This window comes from Pezoporus occidentalis, unplaced genomic scaffold, assembly GCF_034315485.1.
Source record: "Pezoporus occidentalis ecotype Australia unplaced genomic scaffold, CSIRO_AGI_Poc_V1 ctg99, whole genome shotgun sequence".
Taxonomy (NCBI): domain Eukaryota; kingdom Metazoa; phylum Chordata; class Aves; order Psittaciformes; family Psittacidae; genus Pezoporus; species Pezoporus occidentalis.
Window position 1 is genome coordinate 3,698,306 of NW_026916358.1, and position 24,664 is coordinate 3,722,969.

The 24,664-nt window shown below is 41.2% G+C and overlaps 1 protein-coding gene across 5 annotated transcripts in view; it reads right to left on the reverse strand.

Moving 5' to 3' along the window:
* SLC9A4 (solute carrier family 9 member A4) overlaps positions 1-24,664 on the reverse strand; it is a 39,818-nt gene that overhangs the window by 9,754 nt on the left and 5,400 nt on the right. For 4 of the 5 annotated variants that reach the window (XR_009962406.1, XM_062606888.1, XM_062606890.1 and 1 more), the window contains exons 3-8: positions 17,169-17,428; positions 13,787-14,004; positions 9,882-10,084; positions 8,581-8,667; positions 7,193-7,263; positions 4,714-4,875 (exon numbers count right to left, since the gene is read on the reverse strand). Coding sequence is in view for 4 of the 5 variants with exons in the window: in XM_062606888.1 (XP_062462872.1) it covers positions 4,714-4,875; positions 7,193-7,263; positions 8,581-8,667; positions 9,882-10,084; positions 13,787-14,004; positions 17,169-17,428 (1,001 nt within the window). In the remaining variant the exon portion in view is untranslated. The remainder of the gene's footprint in view (positions 1-4,713; positions 4,876-7,192; positions 7,264-8,580; positions 8,668-9,881; positions 10,085-13,786; positions 14,005-17,168; positions 17,429-24,664) is intronic. The other variant, XM_062606889.1, reaches the window with a different exon arrangement.

Consider the following 24,664-nt stretch of genomic DNA (forward strand, 5'->3'; position numbering starts at 1 on the left):
GAAACTCTTTTTTTTTTTTTTAACTCAAAGCTTCGTGAGGAAGTTTGTATTTAAGGATTAGATTGGGCAACAACCAGCAGTGCATTCAGGAAGGCACTGCAAGTTTCCTCCTCTGTCTGAATACATTCTTCAGCACAGTCTAGCAGTCTGGGCCCTGCAGACCTACTGGTTTTAACTCCTTTGAGAAAGTGCAGTGGATCCTTTAGAACTAAAATCCATGCTGATGAAAGAGCACAAGACAGCCTGTGGTGAGGAGAACATGTAGGGTTTCCTTGCTACTGAGCCTGACTCTCCATTTATAACGAAAGAACTACCAAAAAGATAGTCATCTTTGTATTTTTAACAAACTGTGACAAGAAGCTCAAGTCACTTGTAGCTGCCCGGCTCTTTCACTAGCAAAACAATGGAGGAGGGCTACTGTGAAATGTTAACTGGTTTTGCTAAATAGGTTGATATGTGTGAGAGTAGCATACAGCTCAATTCCCAAGAAGGCAAAGGGAATTAGATAGTGATCATTCAGAATGAATCAGTGTTCCTCTTGTTTCTGGGTTTTGTTTTTATTTTTTTTTCCTTTCTCCATTTGCTTTCTTGACTTCTTTTTTTTTTAATGAAATTTCAAATCTTTGTTCTCAGCTAAGTGATGTCCTTAGAGTGTCGCCTGTAAACTGTGCAATTAAAGGATGAATTATGATCAATGTACAGTATCATCAAAGCTTTGTGTGCGTTTACTTTTTACTCTCTCTACAATAAATCAAAAACTTTTAACAAAAGTTAAAACAAAGGAAAATGGATTCAAGCTAAAATGAGTTTATGCTGTAAACATAGGAAAAAGGTTGGGATTTGAAATTTCCGCTAGTTTAACAAGATTTACCACTGTTTTTGTGCTATTGACAAGCCAAAGTGGGTGAACAGGACTCACTTTCTGCATTTGACCAGAAATCTTGCCCTGGCCCTAATGAATCCTTCCCAACAAATGTTTAATTAGTATTTATCAATTCTCAATAGCACAACAAAGTTAGGTATTTACCAGCAGTGAAGAAAGCCGAGCACACCCACCCAATTCCAGGCCAGCTGGTGAGTTGGGTGGGTGGGTGGGTGGGTTTTCACTTGCTTTCAGCTCTCAGGAATAACACTGAGAGGATCCAAGGATACCACCAAGTTTCCAGGCTTAGGTGTAATGCATCTTTATTCCATACTGGGTCTGGTGTGTTGCAGGCTGTGGGACAGTCCATATATGCTACTTTCCACAGCACGGAAACCAGTCTCTCACAACAGAGAGATATGAGGTACACCTGGGAAAGCAAACACAGACCCAGCCCCTGGGGACTAATGACAATCTAGCCTGTCAGTGAGTAGTTGTCTATAAGATGCAGGCTTTGCTCATTTGTGTAATACAAATTGAGCTGACATAGTTGATGCAAGCAGCTTTGACATCATACAGATTAATTTTCTCTCTGATCCACATTTCAATGAAAATCTCCACAGGGTCCATATACCTTACAGTTGGGAATAAATGGGGGAAAGCAGCTAAGTATGTAGGGGAAAGCAGAACTCCGCTAGGAAGACATCAGATCATCTCTTTACTTTTCCAGTTACATACCTGACCCTCCATATGCCAGCACAGAAGTGGCCACTTCAGTCATTTAAAGGCTCATAATTTTGTTCTTAAAGTGACTTAAATAGAATAAATAAAATTCCCTGAATTTCAGCTGAGCTGGGATAGCAAGAGAACAAACAGTAGGAAGGTAGTCTGTATTGTTCTGAAGCATAAATTGAAAACATGCGCTATTTTAATGGAATTTAATATTAACCTACAATGCACAGGTGCAAGGAACAGATTGCTTTTGCATTTTGCAATATACAATGCATTTAAAGAGAACTTAAAAAAAAAAAACCCAAACCCACCAAGCAATCCTTATTGACACAATTTCTTTGTTCTTAGTGAAACTTCCAGCATGTTACAACAAAACACAGTACAGGAGATGTATTTGTGAAGAAAATAAAGAAATTATTGTATGCCATGAAAACTGTCTCTCTGTAATGAGTACCATGGCAGTATCTCTTCTTTACATCTGTAGACAACTGACTCATGGAGGAAATAAAATGCCTTCCATAAACCTTGTAAGATTATTTGGTTTGTGTTATATCTAAAATCTTGAACTTTGTGAAGTCTCCAGCCTGTGAAGGAAGTAACGTTCCTAGGGCACAGTCCTTGCAGAACTGCATCACCACAAATGACATGACACTTGATTTTGACCTGCACTGTATTGATGCATTCTAAGATTTACTCTTGTCAAAGTCAGTGTTGCAGCAATATGAAGCCAACAGTAAGTAAGCTAAGCATCAAGCCATCTCTCTGTGTAATGGGCATATTTCCTCCAAGAAACAGCCATACAAACAGTTTTGATAATATCTGCTCAGCGCTGCTTTTGCAATTTCCGTCTTTATTTCTAAGGCTTATAGTCTACAAAACACTGTAACAAAATGCTCTATTTTCATTCAAATGTGAATTCTTTGTTGCACAGTCCATGGGCAAATTTCGCCACTGGAAACGCTGCATATTGGACACCTTCTCCACCTGCAGGAATTACACCAGCATGAATGCAATTTCTGAGAGTAATTCACAGAGATGGAGATCCACTTTGATTGTTATAGAGCATTTCCCCTCATGTGCCTCAAGGTTGTAGGACTGATCAAAAGTGCTAGTGAGGGAGTACTACTCTGTGAGAGAGAGCCCTAGAGAGCACTACTCTGGCACTGCAAATATTGTTTTCCAAGCTATACATTGGAATTTGATTTCAAATCTCCACTTGCCTACAGCCGGATTTTTGTATGCTTACTGAAGTCAGACTTTAGGTACAAGCTGTTTCATTGATAACTATCAAGCAATTTACAAATGCATTTAGAAACCTTTTAGTCTTAAGCAGGTTCACTGAATGCGTCAGGAGAATGAAAAGAACTGCTGCATTTGCTCAGACCAAAGATTCAACAACTAGCTCATTACCCCGTCTCTTCCAGTGCTCAAAACTATCAATGAACAGAGCTGGGAAAACATATATTCTCCTAGAACACTCTCACAGCCTCCAAGAATCATGTTTCTGTGCCACAGGATGCACTTGTTTTTTTGAAGTCGGCACTTCATTTTTAAAAGGCTGTCTCAGTAGGAAAACCTGTGTTTCCTAAAAACTGTTGATGCACAGTAAAATTCAATTACAGCCAGAGTAGAGATGGCAAAAATTAGTCCATCATTATCAGCTGTTTATCATAGAATATTTTTCAGTCTAAATTTTCAGCTCAGGAGAGAATTTCTGAACTATACTGAAGCGTTTTGTCTTATTTTCTCTTTCACTCAAGAAAATAAGAGAAATATGGTTTGGTTGCCATAGATTGCCTACCAAACTTGCACATTTTGTCTTGGCTCAGAACAGCTAAGGGAATACAGCAGACAGGAAGGAGCCTGACAGACAAGCAGTCTTTTTAATATCAACTGTTCAGCAAAGAACGTCTGTTAGATGCCAAGTTTTAATCTGCAGGGACATCTTCAACTAGATCAGGTTGCTCAGAACCCCATCCAGCCTGACCTTGAATGTTTCCAAGGATGGTGCATCTACCGAATCTCTAGGCAACCTGCCCCAGTGTTTCACCGTCCTCAAAAAAAAATTTCTTCCTTGTATCTAGTCTAAATCTACCCTCCTTGAGTTTAAAACTATTACCTCTTGTCCTATAGCTACATGGCCTATTAAATCTCTGTTCCCACCTTTCTTATAAGCTTGCTTTAGGTATTGGAAGGCCACAGTCAGGTCTCCCCAGAGCCTTCTCTTCTCCAGGCTGAGCAACCCCAACTCTCTCAGCCTTTCCTCACACGACACGTGCTCCATTTCTCTGGTCATTTTTGTGGATGTTCTCCAACAGGTCTTTCGTGTACTGGGTGCCCCAGAGCTGAGCACAGTAATCTAGGTGGGGTCTCATCAGAGCAGAGTAGAGGGGCAGAATCATCTACCTTGACCTACCGATCATGCTTCTTTGGATGCAGTTAAGGATATGTATGGTTGACTTTATGGGCTGCGAGCTTATGCTGCTGGGTACATGTCCAGCTTTTAATCCACTAGTAACCCCAAGTCTTTCTCTGCAGGGCTGTCCTCAGGATTTAATTGGACAAATTTTGCAAGGAAGTACCAAAATAAGACAAGACAGTTTGAAGGACTGCAAACTGAAGTAGCAATAATTGCAAATGTTACAAGGCAATCTGCTTTTAACAAAAATCTGTGATAGGGATAATACAGTTGGGACCTGGCTCCAAGCTCTCCTGCAGGTCTCTCATCACCTGTCACTGATGAGCAAAACCCACTGGCCAGCTCAGTGACAAGTACAGCCACCTTGAACCACTGCTGTGATGTAAAGCAGCCAGAGCACCTTCTGACCCTGACTAATGATTCCTCTTCAGAACTGCCCATCATTAAAGAGAACAGAAAAAATGTCTCTGGTTTTAATTTTCACTCTGCAAATAAAAAGCCAAAGTGCAAATATGATGAGCACCAAATTGCCAGCCCAAACCAGCAACTTCTCTTTTCATAACTATATTTGTGCGTCCGGTTCCCCCCCCCCCCCCCCCATATTTCTATTTGAGTCATAAAATCCCTTGGGTATTTCCTCATTTTTGTCCCCGTCCTTCCTGCACCTACACTAAAAAGGAGTCAGGAAGTCAGTACTCACTGTGAAGAAGTTGCAGGTGTTTCTGAAAGTTTCATGCTACTCTCAGCCATCTCAATGGCCAGTTTTATCTCCATCTTTTTGTACAATGACACAATGCTGGATTTGGGCTGGTGTTCCCGAATTAAGATTTTCTTCAAATACTTATTATCAATCTTCTTAAATCTGCGAAAGAGATAGATATGAAGATCAAAGTGTAAAAAAATGAAATGTGGGGTTTTTATTTTTGAGGTACAAGCTGACCTTCATTCAAATGCACACATACATAATTCAGTGGTAGAAACTGAATTCAAATTGGAGGCACCTGTGGACTCCTGAAGGCCTAGTGAGTGGAGACCTTGAGAGGGACATTTGGCATGTTCTGCTGGTCCACAGAGATTGCAAAGCCCACCAGACAAAAGAAAAGAAACAAGCTGCAATCAGAGCAAAAAGAGGCTGGGTCCATGTTTGCATGTAACACCGCCACATTTGTTGGAAAAGAATATGGACAGTCTCCTCGCTTTTGTACAAATGTTGTATTCTGGTAGGGCATAACAGCAGCAGCTGCTCTTACAGCAATCCTGGCCTATTCAGCCAGCCACCAATGAGGCTTTAAATGGCCCAGTAGTTACAGTAGTTTGGGTCCATTATGTTGCTGATAATTTTGTATCCTGACAATTACAGCAGAGAAAATACAGTTCTTTGTATTCTGAATAACAGAGAGATTGAATGGCCCACAAAATACTATGTGCTTGCATGCTGCAGATTGTAAAATATCACTAATGTGGGGCAAAATTTGAATGTGAATATGTTGTGTGTGGCTTTGGAACAGGTATGTGCTTTCAGGCAGGCGTTTAATAGAACAACAGCGGATCTTCTTATATGTTTCTTTCAAAGCTACAGTTTACCACAGCAAGGTAATGTGGTCCACAATGCTAGGAAAAACCCTAAAGAGTTTATACATTTTTTCTTAACAAAGGCTAGTTTTTATATATAATAGCAGAGGTAGGTACACAAACATTTCCATTGGGATATCTGCTCTTCTTTATGTTTTATTATGTCACAGAAAGCCTCCTGGAGTGTCATCACTTAAGTAATTAATTCTGATATACGTATGCTAACCCTCTTTAAAGTTGAGTAGAAACATCTAGGGAATTATCTTTTAATACAATCTTCTTCCATTAAATGCCTTCACATACACTGTGTTTTTTGAATCTGTCCCTGAACTGAAATTCTGTTTTTATGGCTAGTTTAGACAAAATGCTCTTTTCACAGATGTTGGGTAGATGTGAAATAAGGGGATAACATTTTCTCACAGATGTGAGTAAATGCAGCTATTCCAATGGAATTACTGTTCCAACTGGGATTTGTTCATCTTATTGACTGCACAGGCAGTGGTGTGATCCCAGCAGATGTCCTAAAGTTCAATCTGTACTATGAGAGACAAAAGGACATTTTCGTTTCTGGGTTCAGGTATGTGCCCTAGCATATTACACATTTACTCCTCACTGGGACAAGAGCCACATGCAAACCAGCCACCTTCTTCCCACTCTTAAATCTTGACTTCCATAGGGAGAGACCCAGTCATGAAAGGAGTCTCAACAGACCCCTCTGCAGATTACTGGGGTCCAGTGCTGAAAGGTGAGACAGAGGAATCCAGCACAGAAGTCTAGGCATAACTAGGATAACTAGGGATAACTTTTAGCCCACAACATCATAATAAAATGTCTGTGGGAAAGGAAGATTATTGTCTCCCACACTTCCCTTCACATGCTACAATGATGGCCAGCATGTTCACAGTGCTCCCTTAAGTTTCCTGGTAAAGGGAACAGCAGCTCAGGATGGAAGGCCTATCACTTCTGGACAGTGCCAAGCTTTGCAAAATCTCTTCATCCTGTTCCTAGAAAATACAAGGAAGGTCCTGTGTTTCTGAGTTAAGACTAGCTTGAGAGTATCTGCTTATGCTACTGGCTATCTAAATTTAACCATTCCCTTCAGTACTCTTATTTTAAGTATTACTGAATGTGAAGTCTTGTAAGGACAGGTAACTATTATTGAATCTGTACTCACTAAGACAGGATTATATTTGCTGCAGAAGTTTACAGCAAAAGTCAGTGAAGGACTGACATCTTATGTAGCTCCTGTTCTAAATCCAGACCTAAAGGAGCATTGCCGTGTATCTAAGATTTATGTCAAAGCTATGTGCACAGGCTGATGTGTGTAGCATGAGTTCCCATGCTATGCTTTTCTTTCAGAAGGCTTATTTTCTGCTTATTTCTGCAGAAATAATTTAGCAGGCAATATGTGAGCACTGCATTCCCAAGAAATAATGGTCATTCAGGAGTTCACTGTTTAAAAAGAGATATTGCACATGTCCCCAATATTTTCATGCTATTTTAGCTTTAATGGGGCACAAGATTGATTTCTTATTCTATTAAACTATTGTGCTTTACATGATAGATATGTTGTTTTATTACAGTAGGCTGCAATAAGAGATGCTTACTTATCTCTCAGCTGATAATGACTCCAGTGTCCACATATGTCTTCAATACCAGCCTTCAAATGATCCATCAACTAGAGAAACAAACATGGAAAAAATTTAAGTGGCCATTACAGTAAAATAGTGTTACCACATATATGTAATTGTTGACAGGATTTGAGATTTTTTTATTGGAGGGTGTGAGTTAATTCTGAAAGCATCTATATTTCTCTAGAAATCAAGGCAAAGATACCATTGTGGCAGCTCCTTTGCTTGGCTGCAGGGGCAATATTTTGATGGAGGCAAGTCTGTCAGTCTGCTGTCATCTCACCATCACCCAGCAACATAGAGGCCCAAGTAAAGGAAGATGATACCAAGCATCCAAATTGCCTGGTCCTGTGTGTTTACTGAGACCAAAACCTAAATTCTTGGTTCTGTCAATCCAGTTTCCCTTCCGCATGTGTGATCTCCCTGAGAGGGGCACAGGGACAGGTACCACACGCCTTAACTTTGCCTTGGCTGACAAATCCTCTGAGGCTTTTGAAAATTGTCACGAGACTCACAAGTTCATCACAGATAACTGCCAGGATTTTCAGTCATCTTTTGTGTGTTTCTAGCATTACAGAAACAGACAGAAATATAGTGAATGATTACATACATATTGTTACAAGGGGTGCTTTTAAACATAAATTCATTTCAAGGTTAAGTGTAAGGGTTGAAATAATAAGAATTAAATGTACTTTAAATTCAAACCAGTTGAGATGCTCTAATTCTAATGTCTCTGCATGTGTGTAATTTTAAGGCACAGTGTTTCTGTTAATTTCAAATATATTCCCTATTGTGAAAATGAAACCATGTACACATATTTTGCTTACTGTTAAGTCAGATTAAGCAGCTTTCTGTAATTTTTTATAATGTTAATTAGGGAGCTAAAGTAAATGTTTGAGAGGGCAAAACAGCATTATTCAGAATAACTTGAAACCAAATTTGCAGACCAATGGTTCAACTCATTTCAGTTCAATAAAACTTGATTAAAGACTTTTAAGGGGTAACTGTGTACCCAGAAACGGTCAAAAGATGGCAAGAAGGTGTTTGGCAAATCTAGCTTGGAAGGATGATGAGTGCATTTTGTAAATGTGGCCTTCATGTTTCTGTCATGGTCACAGGTGTCAAGAAGTAAGGGTCCTGGTACACCATGACACCTGTGGTATGATATTATAATATGATAGTTACTATGAATATGAATGAAATATAGTTTAGAAAATTATGCTTATGGTTTTATGCTCAAAATATTGATAAAAGTATTCTGTCTCCAAATTCACCAAATGCCAGTGCTACCAAATGCCTCCATCTCTTTTGGAATACCCTTTCTCTTCTTTTTAGGATATCAGCTACTGATATAAAAGACTTACTCGCACATGAATCTCTTCATTGATAGACTCCTTTTTGTTGGTCTTTTTCACATCTAGATACCTGACCAATGGTCCAATTGTGACTCCCTGCATTTGGAACAATGAGTTGAAATGTTAATTATCCTTTAGGGAAAAAAAAAATAGAAGGAAAGCAAAAAGATTTCATTTTAATCAATTAAGAAAGCTGTGTATTAGTCATATTAATTGTATGGAAAGCTACAAAAGAGGTTTAAAACTTAAAAACTTTTTAAAAATTATGCACCAGTGTTTTTGTAATCAAGATTGTATTTATTGACATGTTTTAACTCCTTGCCAACCTTCAAAACAGCACTCACTTGAAAGAAAACACAATCTTTGTGAGGTTCTTACAATCTTGAAATCTCTTACTTCAGTGTGTTCAGAATTAAATACTTTGGGTGTGTTTTTTTAACTTCAAAATTATTTTCAGCTCTTTCCAACTCTTTACTGCACTGCTACTGAATAGCATTTTAAAAGGGGAAACAGAAACAATTTTCACTTTTTTTTTTTCAGAAACGTTCTGGTGGAATCTAACCACAAGTGCATAGTGCCCCATTGGCATCCTAGATTAGCTCAGATTTTGGTACAGGAAAATATAGAACATGAGATGCAAGACTTCCAGAAGATCCCGTTCTTCCAGATACAGCAGTGTAAGACAAGTGGAACAGCCCAAACATCTGAAGTAGCCAGCTTTCTTAGAAATCTGAATTATTCACTTCATTTTTCTCTAATATTCTTTTACAAAGGATTTTTAAATGTTCTCATTTGGTCACCAAGATGAATGAAGATAAAAGTAAAAAATTCATTCACCAAGATGAATGAAGATAAAAGTAAAAAATTCATTCACCAAGATGAATGAAGATAAAAGTAAAAAATTCATTCACCAAGATGAATGAAGATAAAAGTAAAAAATTCAAAATCCTTCATAGAACAGACATACTGTTTTCTGTTCAGTTTGTGGTATACCGCTAACAAAGAATGATTCTGTGCTGAAGTGTAAAGTTAAAAAATGCTTCTTTATTTGGAAGCATTAGGAAGCACATCTGCAGTGAACATAAAAGATTTTGGACACAAAATACTCCTTTAAAAGACACAGGTTTTCAATGCCAACTTTCTCAAAAAGTTATTTAATAATAACTAGAAAGCCCTGAAAGGGTAATTATAGTTCCAGTTCTAAATCTGCCCATAAAATACGATTTAAGAGGAAATTCAATGCAATCTTCACTATGAAGCTTTCAGTCACCTCTATTACATGAAAGCAATCCATTAAGAAATACACTTACTTGGATGAACACAGTGAAATATGTAACTACAAGAGTAGCGGTAATGAACAATTTTTTTCTAGGGAAGAGATTCACTGGAAGTAAGAATGCAAGAGAAAAGCTGCTGGCTCCTCGAAGGCCACTGTAGGAAATAATGAGTTGGTCTTTGAAAGTGAAGGGATATGTTCGGAACTTGTTGCTGATGTAGAAGAGAGCAAATACACCTAGGGAGGTTAAAAAAAAACAACCAAACAACAAACTATTATTAACCAAGGTGAAAAGGAAAATACTTGAAGCAAAACAACATCTTGGCTCACTCAGCTGTTGGCAGTCTTTTCAGTTTTGGGTTCTTGTGTCTTCTCTTTGACCAACTGTCTGGTTCATGTTAAAAAACTCCTAGAAAAGACCATGGTTACTACCTGCTTTGGGATTTAAATTCACTTATGCAGTTTAAAGTGAGATATGGGGAAAATATTTACTTTCTGTATTTATGATGCACACTTCTTTTCTGAAGTGTTCTTGAGATAAGACAATCCACTGGATGAGAGCTTTTTCTGTGCCTTCCCTTTCAGTGTTTCCTGCTTTCTGCACAGTGTCTGCCCAAAGTGTTTGAGTAGTGCTTTACCAACAAGTCCTGTGGACAGTTTCACTGAAAGGCAAAGAGTAATAACATTTTAATTTTTAATCCTCTAGCTTATTGTGTCTCTAATTCCGTGTTTATTTCTCAAATTTAATTTCTTTTGTAATGAAAGTTAAATTAATCAGAGAGCCTGTGGCTGTGTAAGGACTGCTTCTTTTCTTTATAGAATATATTCAGCAATCTGCTTGATTTAATCTTCATCTCCCATAAGAAACATGTATCCTGTTTTGTGTGGAAACTGTTAAATTACTGAAGTAAAAGCTGACAAATGCTAATAATTTACACAGCTGTCACTGATAAACTCAGTGCTCTATTATATGTAAGGCCAGTAGCAGTATCCTGTTATGCAGGTTGCTGGATACCGCTCTATGTAAGACCTTTTTTGGCTACTTATAGCTATGTTAAAGATCAGCTACTCAAACTGAAACTACGTATGTAAAGTATCACCCTCAGGCCAATTCTCTTTACTTTACTCAAGCTTCAGGCAAATTGATGTAATCATTTTAGCAAACAAATTTAGCAGAAAATATTTCAGCCATCCTCTGGAAAGCTCTAGCACTCCCCTTGCTGTTTGAGAGAAGAATGGACATACAGCAGCAAAATACCTTTTGTATCAGGAGAGCATTTTTTCTGTCTTGATTGGATGGATGTTCCAATATGGACTCTGAAAGTAAGCCTTTAAAAACTTAGAGGCCACGCTTGGTCCAGGATTAGCAAGAAAATTCTTAGTTACTTTCTTTTGCTGTCAGCCCACAGGAGTTATATTGCCTTTATCACTGAGTACTTGTGTTATCCCTATATAATACAGCTGATCAGATGCATGTACTTGAACCCTCACAGGTTTCCTCTTTCTTCTCCCTTGCGTTAAATGCCTTCCTACAGGGCTCCCAGGCTTAAAAGTCAATGGTATTGAAATGTGCATGGGTTTTGAATCTGTGTCTTTTTTCTGCTCTGGTATTCATTTTGTCTGAAGGGATAAGCCACCTGAGAGATTCAAGCAAGAGCACCTTAACTTTAGGTGTTTGATGCCAATACTTAGCTGGTCCCAAATGTTAGAGTACTGTAGGCTGGAAATGACCTTTGAAGGTCATCTAGTCAAAATCCTTATCAAGGCAGAGCTAATCAGATCAGGTTGTTCAAAGTTTCAGTCAAGTCTTGAATGCTTTCAAAAACAGAGAGCTGGAGCACTGATGCAATACTGGATCAGCCTCATGTTAAGAAATGGGTTCCTACTGTCTATTCTGAATTTACATGGTCCAGATTGTGTCTGTTCCTTCTTGTCCTGTTGCTGTACACCTCTGAGAAGTGTCTGTCTCCATCTTCTCTCTCCTCTGACTGGGCACTTGTAGAACATAATGTCTCTCCTGTGCTATATATCCCTCAGGCTGCATAGATTCAGCACTCTCAGACTCAATCTGTATATCCAGTGCTCCAGCCTCTGACTAGGTTGGTGACCTCTACTGAACTTGATCCAGAACTTCTGTGTCCTTCCTACACTGGGGAATCCAGAACTGAAGAGACTGCTCTGGAAACACACAGTTCCACCAGTGCTGAAGAGATGGGAAGAAACACTTCCCTGGACCTGCTGGCTACACACTTGCTAATGTAGCCCAGAAAGCTGTTTGTCTTCTTTGTGACTAGAACATAATTCTGACTTGCATTCAACCTGTTATCTACCAGGCCAGGTCCTTTTCTGTAGAGCTGCTTACTAGACTCCAAGCCTATACTGGTGCATGAAGTTATTGCAAGCCACACGTTAAGTCTTTGTACGTGCTCTTGAATGTAATGAGCTTCTGTCAGCCTATTTCTCCAGCCTGCCCAGGTCCCTTTGAATGGAAACCATCCAGCATATTGACTGCTCTTTGCAGTTTGGTTCCAGCCACCAACTTTCTCAGTGTGCACTCCATTCTGTTATCCAAGTCATTAATGAAGACCTCAAAACAATATTGGTCTCTGTAGTGAGCTCTGAGGGATGCCATTAGTGACCAGCTAGACCAGTATTTTGAGCTCATATTATCAACCACATTATCAACCACTGGCCAAAATCTGCTTTTTGAAGCCCAGGGTTGTAATTCTGTTGTTGGCTTGATCACTCCTCTCAGGGTCTTAGCATCCACAGCCTCATAGTCACTGCAGCTAAGGCTGCCCTCAGTCTTCAGCTATTTCTTCCTTCTTTGTGCATGGTATGAAAGACAAAGCACATCTTTCAGCTAATTCATCAGCCACTTTCCAGCAAATATCACTTGCCTTTTCCTTTCAACCTTTTTTGCCTTCCCTTCAGCATACAGCTGGCCCTGACAAGTCACCTTCAGGTCTTATTCCTCCTCAGTACTGTAGCAGATGTTGCAGGACCAATGCCCAGAGCTAAAGCCTATATGTAAAGGAAATACAGACAAGGTCTGAAGGCTGTAGGAGGTGGTGGCAGACGACCAATGTAGATTTCTGCCCCACAAGATGCCTCAGAGGGGCATCCTTTGATTATAAATGAAACACAGGGGAACTAACCTACTAGCTTAGTTACCCAAGGTAGATGCCTAAATGTCAGTGCTCAGACTATATCCTCCAAGGCCACCTGATGGAATATTTGTATTTCTCATTTTCTTTAAAAATATAAATTGCTCTGAAAAAAAATACTGGGAAAAAAAAAAGAAAGCGCAACCCAAGACAAAACAGAAAACCAACCAACTAACCAAAAAAAAAAAACCAACCCAAAAACAAACCAAAAAAAAAAAACAAACAAAACAAACAGAAAACCAAACCAAAACAAAAAAACAACAACAAAAAAAAAACCACCCAGAACTACTAAGATGGCCAGTTGAGGTACTCAGAAGTTTAAAAAATGTCAGAAATAAGGTTGCCTGCACAATCGTATTTTTGGCCTTCTCATGTGTACTACTTCCAAAACGTCTTTACGCCTTTCATTTCGAAAGCATTGTTCTCTCCTGTTTTTAATTAAAGTGACAAATAACAGTGGCTGAGTAAGGGATGTTCTAATTCATCACTTCTCCAAGAGTACATGTGTTTGTTTTCTATTCCAGCTACTGTAACTTAACATGATGCAGAATAAAGCCTTCAGGTTCAAAACAGACCCCTATTTGTTTGGGTTTCCCCCCATTCCCCTATTTTTCATGTGTAGATTTGCAAAATTAACTTCTCAATAAAATAAGCCTAGCAAATTTGTTATTAAACTGGTTATGCCAGTCTGCACAGACTTTCCTAACATACCTTTGCACCAAAGGGTTTCTCTCAGAGGTGCACAGAAGGTTGCCTGCAAAAGCTGACTTACTCAGTGTCCGCCAAATGAGGCAGAAGAGCAGGGTGAAGCAAATGAAGGCCCAGTTCCACTCATGGTTTTTCCCCACTGTAGACACTCCCATGAATACAAAAATCAGGGTCTCACTGATGCTGCTCAGCATCTTCATGAAATATTTTATTGTAGTATAGGAATTCTGGGAAACGTTCTCCTCCACATATTTTTTCATTGTCACTGCACATGATGTCATCCTGTACCAGGGAAAACATCAAGATCAGCCACAACCTGGCTTTTCTTTCATTTAAGAGCAACCTCAGCTTTCATTATCTGCACTCTCCATTACCGGTTCCTGACCTTCCTAATATCAAGAAGCTTTTTATTTCTTCAGTAACGTTAGCTATTTCATTAGATAGAAGAGCATTTTCATTCAACTTCACAAATCCATTTTGCATACAGGAAAAAGGAAGCAAACCAGTCAGCCTTCCAGACAAGGAAGCGAGAGTATCACATTTCAGTTCAAAGTCCATTATATCCTGAATGCTTAATGCACAAGCCACCAAGCACCAAATATTTGAGTCTCAAACAAAGGGCAAGTCAATTTTGTACTAGCCTATGTTTAGAGGGATATAACCAGCCTCTCAGTGATCTTGTTCTTTGAGGTGGTTGGTGGTGGTAAGATAGGGTAATAGTCCTATGCTCCCAGCAGCTCCCTGCCAGATAGCTGGCAAGATCAACAGGGCTAGGATAAGCTTCAGTGACTCAACCCACAGCAGCCCACTGTGTAGAACAAGGGGAAATCCAGTTACCCTATAGATGTGTCCTTCCCCGCTCTTATTTATTCAGTGTGGGGAACATGCTAAGGAAGCATAAGGACATTTTTCACCTCTTCAGTTAATGAAGACTAGAGTCTGCTTCAGAGGCATGAGCAGCAGCCTGACACAATTGCTAGTATTAATCACCTGGAGCAGTAGTACTTGGGCAGCCCTACTAAAGGAGGTTTCCTCTTTCCCCCTTTATTTTCCATAGTCATAGGTAATAAATAGATTGAGTGCTATGCTAGTAACATAGTCCATCATCTATCTAGTTTCTACTGATAGTATTTTAGTCTTTGGGGGCTTCTTCTGATTATATTTTTCCAAACTTGTGAATTCAGAGAATGCTGACTGTTCATTAAATAACCCTTCGTCTAGCTTCTTCTCATTTAATTTCCAATGAAGAAATCTCAAGGGTATTTTTGTGAAGCTGAGACATTTAGCAGGTCCAAGGACACTCTAAGACAAGGCCATTAGGAATAAATGTTTAATACTGTTGACTTTCAGAGGCACATGCATAATAGACTTTCATGACCCAAGTGAAAGATTAATGATTTCCTCAATAATTCAGAAGGGTGACAATAAGTTCCCATCCCTAAAACAAGCAATAATTTCCTTAATGAAGCAGTAAGAATAATAAACTATATTAACATTCTTTTATTAGTAATAATTTCAGCACTCTAATGAAAATATGAAGCAAAAGAAATAAAGACCCATGTAGTCTAGTGTAACGAATAGGCAGGGAAGCAGTACTTTGGGCAGTGCAGGTAGGAAAGGGTCCATATGGTATGAGTGTTCACTACATGCTAGGTCTAAACCTGCTCAATTAAAGCTGTTAGTTATCTCAATCACAGCAAATGTGTTGGATATACAAAACACAGTACAAGAGTCATCTTCTTTATCTAATTGCTCAGGAAAACATATATCCTGTCTAACTACTTATTTAATATGACTAAATATTCAAATATTGCTTCCCAGGACCATCCTACAAAGCTGTTTTTACAAAGCCAGTTCTACTCTGAAGCTGAACAAATTGGGATTGTTCATTCTGGAGAAGTCTCTGAGGAGACCTTATTGCAGCCTTTCAACACTTGAAGGGTACTTAAAGATGGGGACAAACATTTTAATAGGCCCTGTAGCAATAGGCAAGGGGTAATGGTTTTAAACTAAAAGATTTAGAGTAGATTTAGAGTAGATATAGAGTAGATTTAGACTAGATATAAGGAAGAAATCTTTTACAATGAAGGTGGTGAAACACTGGAGCAGGTTGCCCAGAGAGGCTGTAGATGTCCCATCTGTGGAAACATTCAACATCAGTCTGGATGGAGCTCTGATCAACCTGATCTAGTTGAAGATGCCCCTGGTCATTGCCCCTAGACTAGATGACCTTCAAAGGTCCCTTCCAATCTGAAATATTTTATGATTCTATGATTCCATGAAATCAGGCTTTGACAAGTGAAGGTGAGTAAATGCAGCTGTCTGAACATCAGCGGCCACATACTTGTATTTGTTAGGTTTAAATTGGTTTGTCCTCAATAAAAAGGACTCCTTTCTGGATCACCAGTGCCTGCAAGACCTAGCATGCAAGCTCAGAGCCAACACAGGGCATTCAAGGCTGATTCCACCCAACAGCTAGGCACTGAGACTGCAGCAGCCACCAACATCAGCTGGAGAATTTACTATCATCAGGTTCCCATTTCTTTACCTGGCTGAGGAGCTCTTTGTTTGAAATTCATTATTCATTATTTGTTTGAAAATCAGTATTATGTTTGAAATTCACCTCCCAGCAGCTTTCTTGTAAAGTCTCTCACTTTCACCCCTATTCCTTCCTTTCTCTTCTGACTCCTTTCCTGATGCTGCCCTCTTTCCTTCGGACAGTACTCATCCTCTCTTCATTTACTATGGTCAATAGAGCTTTCAGCTTTCTAACTGCAGGAAGCAGTCACTAGCATTACAGCAGCATCAAGCTATCCTGATCACATTAAAATATGATCACCAATATCCATATGCATGACTATATGTATGCATATATACTTGATGTCCTTGGCTGTCTGGTTTTGTCCATTGTCAGTTCCAATGCTGCTGTTCAAATGTAAAGTAATTCCAGTAAAGTCTGTTAGGGCTGATGTTCACAGCTGTGTACAAAAGCAAAACCTTAGACATTCTTTATTATGTTTGCATACTCATTACTTTTCATCTGTCTTGTAATCTGATGGTGATGCTGCTTAGAAATAAATGCAGATACTCTGACCTATTGTCAAATGAGTCTCTCATTCTGCTGATCTTATCAGAGGCAGCAGACAGACGGTGGCAGCACTAGTCACTTCGCCCACAGTTTGCAGGGTTTTTTTCAATAGGCAAAAATCTAAAAAGTTTCAGAGCAGATATTCACTCCTCAATAGTACATCTATACTTATGCTGACTGTAGGTTTGCATTTCCTAGTTAGCATTGCATTTTACAGATCTTTTAGAAGCCTTCCACTGCAGATCTCTGGGACAGAGACTGAAAATGCCTGTATTGTACCAACCTCATGCAAATCACCTCCTCGAAGTAATAATACTTCCCTCCAGAGGTCATCTGAAAAGCCATCAGAGATACTCACGCCAAAATGCCTGAGATGTAAAGGGTTTCAGCGGACAAGTATGCCAGGTAGCTGAACATGAAGACCAGCAGGGGTTCAATAGCAGAAACGTTGTGGGTGAATCGAGTCATGAACGCCGAAACAAATCCAAAGGCAATGCCAAACAGCATGCCACCTAGCCCCACCACGAAGAAGCGAGCAAAGCCAGCAAAGACGTCGATGGATTCGATTTCTTCATACCTGTGCATCTGGGTGAAGGCGATGAAGATGTTATATAAAACCTACAAGTGAAAATAAGGAGACAACAGTCAGGTGTCTTGATGAACCTGGCAGGCTTACTCACCTCATAGCTCTGTGTGTGTGTGTACCCGAAATTGCTTTAAATGGATCAGCAAAGTAACAGTTGAAACCTCAGCTCTTCTTAACAAGTCCCAGAAATGAGGGTCTGCTAAGCACTTCAAAAAATAGCAAAACCAGAAAGGGTAGATGGTTATGTAACACGAGTAAAACTCTAGGGGATCAAACGCAATTCAAGTAACAAAAAAAAATACTCTTTGTTTTGTTTGTTTTCTGAAAGTAAACTTAATAACTGGTCTTTGTAGCAGATGTCTAAAGGCCAGATGGGTACCTATCAACCTCAGGCTCTACCCTCCATGCTCTCTTTCTGATTCAGGATGGGGCAGGGCAGTGACTAAGAATCACACTTTTGATTTAAATCCCATTTAGATTGTCTATATGATCTGTAGAGCGGACACACTTCATTAGATAGACTAGGGAATGTTAAATGTTTTTCAGTAGTATTTGACACATAAAAATTGTGAATCACTGAGAATGGGAGAAGAAGCAGTAGAGGGAAGGCAAGGCAAAGCAAGGGAAATATGGAAGCCTCAGTTTTATATTGACTCTAGCTAGATAAATACAGCCTCTCTATTCTCACAATACAGGAACTCTGTCTTGTTTGCAAAGTGGGGATCGAAAGCTGTGGCACTTTAAATGGCCTAAAGACCCTTCACACATATATTTTGACTAGAAAGCTTGAAATGACAAAAATAAAAAGAATGTCAGATTAAACAAAAGAATTAATTTCATACATTGTATAATTTGGTCTGTTAAGGTTATTTAATTTAGATCAGATAAGTTTGTCAGTGTCAGTAATTTCTTTTCTGCAGATATTTGTGATGAAAAATCTTACTTAGTAATTTTTTCTCCCTTTTTCTGGTTCCTAAAGTATCTATATGATATAATTGGTTGATTAAAATGGAAATTATGAAAATATGACATAATTTTCATTTTTTATAACTTTTTTTTTTTGGACTAAACTCTTCTATACAACATCCTGAACTGCATCATACAAATAAAGCTCCATTTAGAATCATAGAATCATGGGATGGTTTGGGTTGGAAGGGACCTTCATAGGTCAGCTAGTCCAACCCACCCTGCAATGAGCAGGGGCATCTTCAGCTAGATCAGGTTACCCAGAACCACATGCAACCTGGACTTGAATGTCTCCAGGGATGGGGCATCACCACCTCTCTGGGCAACCTGTGCCAGTGTTTTACCACCCTCAACGTACAAAATTTGTTCTTCACATCCAGCCTGAATCTCTCCTCTTTTAGTTTGAAACCATCATCCGTTGTCCTGTCACAGCAGGCCCTGCTAAAAGGTCTCTCACCATCTTTCTTTATAGGCCCTGTTAAGTACTGAAAGGCTGCAATTAGGTTTACCCAGAGCATTCTCTTCTCCCGGCTGAGAAGAAAAATGAGACTGTCTACATAGGAGAGCTGCTCCATCCCTCTGATCATTTTTGTGGCCCTCCTCTGAACCCTCTCTAAAAGGTCCATGTCTTTCCTGTACTGAGGACTCCAGAGCTGGATGCAGTATCCCAGGTGGGTTCTCACTAGAGCAGATTAGACACTGTGGTGTTTATGCCAGTAAATTGAGTATTATAATATTTACATGGTCGGAAAGCCTGAATCAGCTTAGGATGCCTTTGTTCACCCAGTGAAGGGATGGATGTATTGATAGCTGGCCTCATTTAACAACTGTGAGAATGTCATGCTCTGGGTTTTTTGGAGGGGACATTACCATGTAGCGGCATACCACTGGGTGGCTGTTTGAGCTAGGGAGAGGAAGAGAGAGCATGACACTGTTGCCCACAGGGGACCTCCCCAGGGACAGGTCCCTGCTCCGGCAGTCTATATGATACATACATTGCACATGCCATCCACATCAGAAGCTCTGGAAAAAAGATTTTAAAGCGGCCATCTTAACCACTGACACAAGCAGCCTTGATAACTCTTTCTTTCCATCCTGACCACATGTATTTAATCTTACTCTGAACACAGTGGGTCAGCTTCAACAACCAGAGCGGAGAATATCTTCATCCTCCTTCCTAGCATCCCATACATCCCAGTGGTCAAAGCCTTCCTCAGAAACATCCAAGAGTAAATTCAAATCCCCTCAAATAAAGAAGTTAATTTTACTTGCATCTCCATCATGCACTAGATTTCTTTAAATGGTCTGCTACTGCATACAAAGAAGAGAGGGCACCATTAGAAAAAAATGGTCACTGCCACTTCATTTTGACTACAGCATGAGGCATAGGTGTTCTCAGCATTTCTAAAATCAGGCCTCAGAGATGAAGTAGTAAGGGGAAATATTCTGTTTCCTCATGCACGCAGGTGTTCAGCTCCTGTTGAGACAGAAATGGTCTGTGTATGTGTGGGAGCAGAGTTTCCGATGCCTGAAACACTTCCCAGCAAAATCACGTCCTCCAGCTGTGTTCAGGTTTGAATGAAACCTGCACTGAATTTAACATCACTGCTGTTTTGAACAGGGCTTTGAAAATCCACTAGTGTATGATACATACTAGGAGCAGTCCTGTTGCTCTCCGCACTTTTCTGATGTGAACAGTCGGCTCAGAAGCAACTGGAACAGGAAGAAATTAGCAGGACCTACAGCCTTTTGTTCCACCCATAGACATGGCCCTACTGAGGAGAATAGGAGAAGGTACAAATGGGTAAAAAAAGGTAAATTAAGCACTTTTGTCTCTGTCCCTTAAGTCAAATGCATAACTCCTAAGTCATGATTCACATTCCGCAGCCTGTAATTTTGGAAAAAAATTTGTATCAGGATATTGAACTAAATATGGGAGAAGGAGCTGTTGATGCTCAAATAATACACAAGTTCAGAAATTTCATACCAGTTTTTCCTGCTGGGGGAAAAAAGTATGTTCAAGCTGATAAGCAGACTGGAGAGAACCAGGGGCTATTTGCATTTAAACAATATAAAATGTATGTATGCTTAATATATCTTGGTGATATTATCTTTTTAAACACATAGAGTTAACTTGAAGGAAACTATTAAGAGAAAAAAGGGAGGAACTGAGACACCTAAGATTCACAGTTTTAAAGCCTTTAAAAATAGCAAGAGGGGTATCAGAGAGGAGAAATACACCTATTGGGCTCCATACAGGTGACAGTTATTTCAGTCTCCTCTAACATGAAACTAGGTAGAGATTCTGAAGATCTGAATGTCCTGAAAATGGATGAGATGTGGGTAATGCACAGATGCATCAGCAAGAGCTGACAAACTGATTGCAACACAGCTGCTTTGAGAAGAGCCCCAAAGATGAGAGGATGTGGGGCAAATGGAAGTCACAGTGGTGTAGCCAGCACTCCTTGTGTACAGCCCTTTCATCTCTTTTGCTGACTTACCTAGTGTTGCTGGGGAATGCCTACAAACCAGTGCTCTTAAAGGCTGTCACTACACATTTATGCTGTAGCAGGATGCTGACTGAAAGCTCATGTAAATACCATGAGTTGGATCCACATCATAAATAACAGCTGGGAACAAAGGGAAGGCAATGTAAAGAGCCAGTCAAAAAAAGGATGAAACAAGCTTTCCCAGTGTGAGGAAGAGGTATTACTTTTTGAGGTCTGCATGTGAAGGAACCAAGAAGGCAGGTGAAAGTGATAGATGCATTTGGATTATTTTGTTACAACTGTAATACACAAGCAGTTTGCATGTAAAGTTAATTAACATTTATTCCTAACATCAGCCCTACATCTGATTCACCAAGAGGAAGGGTTTGCAAGAAATTACTTAATTCCTTTTCCTTTTTGCATTGCTCATAAGCTGCACTTCTCCCCCGAAACCTTTCAGCAGTGAACTCTGCACAGATTTTAAAGTCCAAGTTGTGCTGTACCTCATGTCTAACAGCATCAGAATAGTTTTTATGAGTTCTAGATTCCTGTGATTAAAATTCTGTAAAGATCTTATCTAGCAAAACTCCTTAACCTGCAGTTAACTTGCAGCACATGAGCAGTCCTGTTAGTTTCTGTGCTTGAATTTCCTGCTTGAAATCTCTTCCGTGAAAACCACATATCTTCTAAGTGACTTTGTCAGTTGCGGTTTGCAGGTAGAATTTCAGGTTGCTCCAAGTTTAACAAACTTTTAGAAAAGTATTAGCAAGACGAGTTCTGTAAAAAACATTTTTTCATATTAAAAAACCCAAAACACACCTGAACCAACCAACCAACCAACCAAAACCTCAACAAACAAAATCTCTCCTATTCCTGAAGCACTGTTTCTGGACACTTAAGATAAGACATCTGAGAAAGGTGAATATTTTTCAGATATTAATTTTTTACTGATAGAAACATGGTTATGCAAAGTTAGTAGCAGTCATTTTTTCCCTTCTTGGTAGCTGGTGCAGTGCAGTGTTTTGACTTTCAGCTCGGGAACAGAGCTGATAACAAGCGATGTTTTGGTTTGGCCAAGGACTTTGTGAGCCTCATGCTCTGCCAGGGAGGAGGGGGAGCCAGGAGGAAGCAGAGACAGGACACCTGACCCAAACTGACCAAAGAGGTATTCCATACCACAGCACGTCATGCCCAGGATGTGACTGGGAGTTAGCCGGAAGGGCTGGGAGTCTGCAGGGTTGGAGGAGGTATCGGTCAGAGCTTGGTCGGGCTGGGGGGCGAGTTATCGGTCGGCTGGTGGTGAGATGATGTATTCTCTTCCCTTGTTATTTCCTTTATCATTATTATCACTGGTGGTAGCAGTAGTGATTTGTGTTATACCTTAGTTACTAAACTGTTCTTATCTCAACCCGTGGGAGTTGCATTCTTTTCGATTCTCCTCTCCGTCCCTCCGGGAGCAGGGGGAGGGCAAGAAAGGGGGGGGAAGTGAGCGAACGAATTACCTGACTGAGTTTAAACCACAACAGTTCTTTTTGGCGCCCAACGTGGGGCACGAAGGGTTGAGATAACGACAGATCTGACCAGATTAATAGCCACTCATCACAATGACGATTTATTGGCTCTCAGAGTTGTTTCTCTTGATCTCACAGCCTCAGAATGTTGTAACTTACGTAGAGCCGGTATTTGCTGTGTTAGTGTTTATCAAGTGTGGGGCTTGGGCTAAGGTTCTTGTCTCACTGTGCTTTATGGCAATGGCTTGTAATACGGGCGGGCTCCAGCAGCAGGGCGGGACGGACGTGGCCGTGGACTTGTACCTGGCCGTCCGGCTGCTCTTCACCGTCCTGGCCCTCACCCTACTCTCCATCTTCGTGAGGCTGCGGGGAGCCGAGGGGGAGCGGCCCCGGGAGCCGGCGGCAGCCGAACCGGCCCGGGAGAGCGACCCCGGGGACCAAGCGGCGGCGGGAGCGGGGCCGGAGGCCGCGCGGGGACGGCTGCCGGTGGAGGAGGTCGGGGCGGTCGAGGAGCAGAAGGAAGCGGCTGCCGAGCAGCGGGAGAAGGCGGCGGAGGAGCCGAGCCCCGCGGAGGAGCCGAGCCCCGCGGAGGAGCCGAGCCCCGCGGCCGAGCCCAGCCCCGCGACGGCCGAGAGCATTCCCCGGAAGCCGCCCGCCGAGCCCCAGGAGGATGCAGGAGACCACGCAGCATTTCCCAACAAGGCAGAGGAGGAAGATCTGGACTCAGGAAAAGAGAAGCTGGTGGTGGGAGAGCCGGCAAGCACAGCAGCTGCACCAGCCCCAGTGACAAGTACAGCAGCATCAGTTGAGAGTTCTGAAGGTTTTGAATGGCCTTTGGGTGTCCTTGGTACCTGCCTGCTGATTGTGATGGGGATCAGCATGTTGGCACACACACAGACTGTGTTCTACCCACAACCATTTTGTCTGATCTCAAAAGTTAAGCAGAGTCAGGTTTGGGTCTTGTCTGGGGTTAGACGAGGATATAAGGGGACCAAAAGGTTTTCCCCAAGGCTGGACAGCCAGGAGTGGCAGGGTGTGTGGGACAGTATGGGCAAGTATCTAGTCCACTGGGCCCCTCCAGTGCTTTGGAAGCATTGGAGATGGAAGGCAGCTGTATGGAGTCCCCAGCAACAAGCTGCAGAAACTGCTGAAGGGGACAGTGAATTATTTTGAGCCTGGTGGGCCCATGGCACTTCAGGCCATCAGAGCAGAGATGCAACACAGAGATGGACTCATGATCGAGGGGTGGACTTAGCAATGGACACTATTGCCCAGGTTATTCACGAGTGTGAACACTGCACACAGTCTCTCCTGCTCTGGAAGACTGTTACAAGAGATGGAGCCTGACATCATGGACCAGATGGACTCAGCAGCTTTATAGGGACTGGTCCATGCACTAAGATAAGAGTGCACTGAGATAAGAGTGATGGTATATTGAAAATGTGGGATCTGAGCATGACGTGAATGGTATGGAATAAGGGGTGGATAATGTCCTGGGTTCAGCAGTAGCAGTCATTTTTTCCCTTCTTGGTAGCTGGTGCAGTGCAGTGTTTTGACTTTCAGCTCGGGAACAGAGCTGATAACAAGCGATGTTTTGGTTTGGCCAAGGACTTTGTGAGCCTCATGCTCTGCCAGGGAGGAGGGGGAGCCAGGAGGAAGCAGAGACAGGACACCTGACCCAAACTGACCAAAGAGGTATTCCATATGACAGCACGTCATGCCCGGGGTGAGGGGTAACTGGGAGTGACCCGGAAGGACAGGGGTTTTCCGGGTGGAGCTCGTTTCTCTTGGCCGGTGGTATCGTATTCTCTTCCCTTGTTATTTTCCCTTATCATTGTTGTAGCTGATAGTAGCAGTGGTGATTTGTTGCTGGACTGTTTTTGTCTCAACCCGTAGGAGTTGCACTCTCTCGATCCTCCTCCCCGTTCCTCCGGGAGCGGGGAAGGGGAGAGCCCCGGTGCGGGGAGGCAGGGGGGGAGACGGACACGGACCTCGATTGTTGTCAGCTCGGCACCACTCACTGGGAGTGAGTGAACAAGCTACCTGACTGGGTTTAAACCACGACAGTGGCTTTTGGAATCCCTGTCTAAGGTCTCTGGGGAATTTCCTAGGAGAAGCAGGAGGTTGTTCACATCTGGTTTGGTTGGGGTTTTTTGCAGAGTGCTCTCTACGGCGTGTGACAAGGAAGGTGTCCTGTGTTTTTATCCCTGCTGCAGAAGGTTAAGCAGTAAAATGTCTTTAAGCAGTAGAATTTTCTATTTACCTGCTTGCACAATAACAAGAATTTTTTCTAGGTCTTACA